Below are 5,438 nucleotides of genomic sequence, written 5' to 3'. Positions count from 1 at the left end.
GGACAAAATGGCTGTCTTCATATGTCAGTTGTCAGTTCCTCCGTTTTCGATTAGATCATTTGTGGGTGATTTCGACCAATCACTAATATCGTTCGTCAATAATACTTGCTATCGACCAATAGAAATACAGAGAAAAAGCGCACTATCTCCGCGTCATTTGACACCTAATTTTATGTGAGTGGAAACAGAGTGACTTCCGCTTTAGTTAAAGCACCTGTTCACGGTACCTTCTTTCCTATTATTCTACAAAAATTAATTGGAATTATCAACTTATACAACTATAAAAATGTGTGGTCTTTTGTAAAATACATTATTGATACAAAAATATAAATATTAATTATAAATCGCTTGGAGAACCAAGAGATCAGATTATTCGTTGCACAGGTATCCAATCTCACGTTCACGGACTTGTCAAATGTTTTTGATTTTTGACAGTCACGCGCGAAACTTCATTCATGAACGTAAAGAAGTATATTTTTGATTATCTTTAATTTGTACAAAATTGTGACAAAATAATAATAACGAATGCTAGTTCTCCACCTACAAATCTTTTAATATCAAGATCCTTATCAGATATAAATATAACCTGCTCAAGATGCCTTTAGTGACTAAAATTCGTCTATTTCGTAGTAATTATACAATTTGTTACATGTCTGAGGAATTTTTCGTATTTCCGGACAAGAAGTATTACGATAATATTGGTGTAAAACCCGGGGATGCTTGGGAAATCGACATAGAACGATGTGATGGTGACCGTGAATCAAAGACCGTGAAATTTTTTGCAAATGCATTATTTCTGCAGCCTTTTGTGAGAGAATGTTTGATTTCTGATGTTTATAGGACTAATGTGGTTAATCATTGGAACAAGCGTTGTGGGAACCCAGAGAATGGAACTGTTGTTTTAAAATTAATTCTGAAACCACCAGATTCAGAAGTTATAGATTATGCATGGTAAGAACAGTTTTTTTCTACTTCTTGCAGGAAGATTTTGCATGAATTTCAACATACTGCTCTGATTTTGTATTTAATTGTCTATGAGAAAAAAAAAAACACTTTAAATGATGATATACAAATAACATGAGATCACTCTTTACCATTTTCTCTAAATTCTCTTTATTTTATTACTAGGCTTTTGAGAAACATTCTTAAATTTTTACTTCTCACATTAAATCCTTATACATGTTTTTTAGGACATTAAGAGCCGGTTACATCAAACCGTCTGTCACCTTTAACACATTCCTTAAATTTTATTGTATGGGGAGTTCCATAGAGGTCTGTTTCGTGACGATGTGTCTGTTAAATGTGGTTGATGCAACTGGCCCTTAATACCACAAAGGACATGCTACAATCTAGTCAAATTTTTCACACATATTATGTATTAAATTTTCAGGAATGAAAAAATACTGAGACTGGTATGGAGCAGGGTAGAAATAGAGAATGCATTTTCCTGGCTGTCCACTCTTGGTGGTGCCTATTCAGCTCTTGGAGATTACTTCGAAGATTGTGTAAGTTTTATTCATCTCTAACTATTGAGCTCCTTTTATATAGTACTAGCTTTTGCCTGCAGCTTCGCTCAGAAGAAGAATCACTTCTATCTATCATTCTAGCTATCGCTAGAAAGAGATAAAAAGTAGCCTATGTCACTCTCCATCCCTTTAACTATCCCCACTTAAAAAATCACATCAATTTGTCGCTCCATTTTGCCGTGAAAGATGGACAAACAAACAGACACACACACTTTCCCATTTATAATATTAGTTTGGATAACTCTTAACCTGCTATCTACCAAGTTGTCAAAAAAAAATCCCCTTTATCTACCCACGCTGGATATTTGTAGCAAAATATTTTTGTCACAAACATTTATAGGGATTTTTATCCCGCAGTCTAAAAGCAGTTTAATTCACGCCAAAAGGTTTTTCCAGTGGCAAAATCTCCATTTCCGTAAAAAATCGCCATGACAAATACAGGATCTCCACCAACCATGAACACCCATAGAAAGGTGCAATCGGGCAAACAGCCGGATCTGTCCGTGATTGGTGCGATGAGTTAATTCAATATGCCCCTTGGCAAAGGCCTTTACCTCTTTCCATTGGGGTTTGTCATGGGCCACTGTTCTCTAGTTTGGGCCCGCTGTGAGTTCTGAGTTCATCCTCATGATCAAGTTTCTTCTGGCTTCATGTACTAACAACTCCCATACTAAGTTTTGATATAGTTTATCAACACATGTTATATTATTAACTGTCTTCGGTTACAGCGATAGTTACTCATGAAATAAAACTATGGCAACAATTTATATGGCAACAATTATCGCTTATAATGAATTTACAATTCATCCCGACGTTTCGAATACTTTGCAGCATAGTTTTATTTCATAACTCATGTTAGTCATGTTAGTTTACATTTAATTTGTTGTATTTATTTCTGCATCTTGCACTCTTGACCCAATTCATGACTATGAGAATTTTCAACCCCAATTTATGCAAGATAAAATAAATACGATCCCGTTTTATATTTACAGGCAGAAGAAGCAGGGAGGATATCCATACGCCAATACAAGCTCTCCCAAATGCTTGGAGACGACGCTTTAGCGGCCAGAAGCAAGCTCTACTCCGCACTCTCCTACGCTCAGAAAGGCAAACTCAAGCTGTCAAGGCATATCGTGAGGAATGTCCACGCATTCGGCAGACTTACCCATGATAAGAGGTTGGTACGTATGTGCCAAGGCGTTTGGGCGAAACTGAAGTATCTAAGGGCAATTAAGAATAATTCTGGGAAGGGTGGAGGTAACGGGAAAATTGTGTAATAATTAGAGCTAATACAGCAGTGTATTCTAAATGTGAATTGTCATAATAATTTTACTGTCCGTAACAGCATTTGTGTGAATTAATGAATATGAAAAAAATACATCATTATTTAAAATCAGCATGTTCAATAGCTACATGCTGTAATTCAATAAGGAAAATATATATTTTTCCTGAAAGATTTAGGTCCTTACAATTAGGGCCGAAACAGATGGGACTGCAATGTGCAATCTATACAGATTGCAATTGGTTTGCAGTCCCATCTGTTTCACCCCTAACATGTCTATTGATTAATTTGTTAACTGTGTAATAAATCTTTGTTAAGTTTTTATTTACTTATTTATAAAGCAGTATGCAATACCTATGATGCAATGTTATATTTGTATTTTTGATGTATCATCATTAGCTCAATGATGACCATTATTGTTAATAGCTCTAATTTTCTGAAATTAAAACAGGTAACATAAAAAGTGGTCACAATGAATTTATATGCATTTAACATTATTAACATAAGAAAATCACTTTGGGACCCTTTATGTAGGAAAAATTTGGTAAACTTAAATATCTGAAATAACTCTCAATCCTGAACTTTATCGCAAGTGCATTAAGAATTTTAGTCTAATAATTATCACATATATCAGATTGTGGATGGTAAAAGGAAGTCTAGTCATGTGGCGACAGGTAAAATGCTAAAAGTTAAAACCTTGTTTACGATGATGTCTGAATTATCCTCAATTTATATAACATCTGTGTTCATCTGTTATTTTATTGGTGCTGTAAATAAAGTTATTGATAATTTATAAAATCGTTTTTTTTATTATCCCGGCAACGCAGAGGGGCTCAATAAAAATATACAATAGGCTAGTTTCCTATACTTAAAATAAAATATTTTATGCAGTGCATGAAATAAAGCACCACGTAATTAAAAGAAAAATATGGACAGTAGTTAGGTTTAAACATAATTTCTATTTAATAAGTCAAAGAGAAAGATATAAAGTAAATGAATTGACCGTGACGTCACTCTTCAGTATTTCATAGTAATTCCATATTAGCAAATCGTTTTGACAGTTCTTAAAAAGAAGTAGATTTGACTAGTAGGAAACTAGCCTATCTTAAATCTAAAAATATACATTATGTTTTATTTAGTCGCATGGCAAAGAACAGAAACATTCATAGGTTAAAATTAAGTCCGCCATTTATTGGCCTCGTCGCTAAGGGTGATCAGGCAGGCAATTATGGTCGCGCGATAAATGATAAAACATCTGGCCGTCCCTATCGCACTCACTAATAGTGCGATAGGGACGGCCTGATATTTTATCGTCTATCGCGCGACCATGCTACCCGTGCAGCCGGCGTATCATGCTTCCAATTTTATCACTTATCCACGTGGATAAAGCATCCGTCACGCTTTAGCAAGTATGTCAGTGTGAGAGTGACAGATGTATTATCCCCGTGGATAAGTGATAAAATTGGCAGCATGATACGCCGGCTGGTCTTCTGCACGGGAAGCATGGTCGCGCGATAGACGATAAAATATCAGGCCATCCCTATCGCACTTACAAATAGTGCGATAGGGACGGCCTGCTATTTTATCGTCTATCGCGCGACCATGCTTCCCGTGCTGGAGGTCCATATACATATGAATAGAGAAGGGTTAAGAATGTGGTGCACGACACTACGAACTTGAGCAATATTTATCTAAAGGTCTCAACAGATATTCTGCGGTTTGTATGTTATTTTTAAATATTAAATAAATACATAAATTGAAACATTGGTCTGTGCCGAGATGACTGTGATCTACATATAACTACTCGTCGTTGACGTTAAACTTACGCTTAGGATTTATGATTATGTCGGCGTCGAGAAGGTTAAAAGGGTCAATAATGAAAGATACAAATTCTTCTAAGATCTTTATTATGGTAACAACTCGTCATTACAAACATTGTTGTATAAAAGTAAAAATTCACGACAGAACCATAATAGACGAAGTTAACATGTCACTTAACTCAGACGGTAGACTTTTCAAGTAGTAGCACTAGAACTAGTTTATATCGAATTCTACTTATTTAGTAAAAGAAAATCAGTCATAAGCAGCCAAAACTTTCAGCCGCGCACCTTGAGTCAGCTAAACTGTCCGAGTTAAGTGATTTCATCCAAAAATTGTGTCGCATGTCTATAGGTGCCACTTTATTGCTTACTATAAGGACGAGATTTGCTTGTATATTTAAACAAATAATCTGACAAAGCATCCTTATAGTAATCTTTAAAGTGCGATTTTCTTTTTGGGGACGAAACAAATGGTGATCTATATGGGTATTACTTTCATTATTAAATATACATATCAAATCAATATACCACTATAATCCAACGTATTTACGAGTGAAAATTTTAACATTATCAATCCAATTTATGGTTAAAATTAGGTTAAATAACAAACGAACATACTACTACTATACTCGTAAGTTCACGTGTGCTGCGAGCTGCGGTCGATTAAATGAAAAAAGTGCCATTTACTGCCTTACGGGGCTGTCGAAATTACTAGGTATATAACTTCGGAACCTGGTAAGTTAAACCATTGTTCGTTTGTTATTCAGTTAACAGTATCAATCCAATTTATGGTTAAAATTAGGTTACGTT

General features: G+C 35.1%; 1 protein-coding gene across 1 annotated transcript; it reads left to right on the top strand.

Moving 5' to 3' along the window:
• The first annotated feature begins 411 nt into the window (after positions 1 to 411).
• LOC125236485 (uncharacterized protein F58A4.6) lies at positions 412 to 3,595 on the top strand. The gene is made up of 3 exons (XM_048143306.1): positions 412 to 951; positions 1,391 to 1,505; positions 2,519 to 3,595. The coding sequence occupies exons 1-3, from the start codon at positions 596 to 598 to the stop codon at positions 2,801 to 2,803; spliced, it is 756 nt and encodes a 251-aa protein (XP_047999263.1). The 5' UTR covers positions 412 to 595; the 3' UTR covers positions 2,804 to 3,595.
• Positions 3,596 to 5,438: the final 1,843 nt, after the last annotated feature.

The sequence above is a fragment of the Leguminivora glycinivorella genome, chromosome 19 (genome assembly GCF_023078275.1).
Source record: "Leguminivora glycinivorella isolate SPB_JAAS2020 chromosome 19, LegGlyc_1.1, whole genome shotgun sequence".
Classification (NCBI taxonomy): domain Eukaryota; kingdom Metazoa; phylum Arthropoda; class Insecta; order Lepidoptera; family Tortricidae; genus Leguminivora; species Leguminivora glycinivorella.
Note: the sequence above shows the minus strand (reverse complement) of the source record. Positions and strands in the feature narration are given on the sequence as shown.

Excerpts from the sequence above, each read along its gene's own strand:
- LOC125236485 (XM_048143306.1), top strand. The coding sequence starts at position 596 with ATGCCTTTAGTGACTAAAATTCGTCTATTTCGTAGTAATTATACAATT. Across the intron at positions 952-1,390 it reads GAAGTTATAGATTATGCATG|GAATGAAAAAATACTGAGAC; the intron begins GTAAGAACAGTT and ends TTAAATTTTCAG. Across the intron at positions 1,506-2,518 it reads GAGATTACTTCGAAGATTGT|GCAGAAGAAGCAGGGAGGAT; the intron begins GTAAGTTTTATT and ends TTATATTTACAG.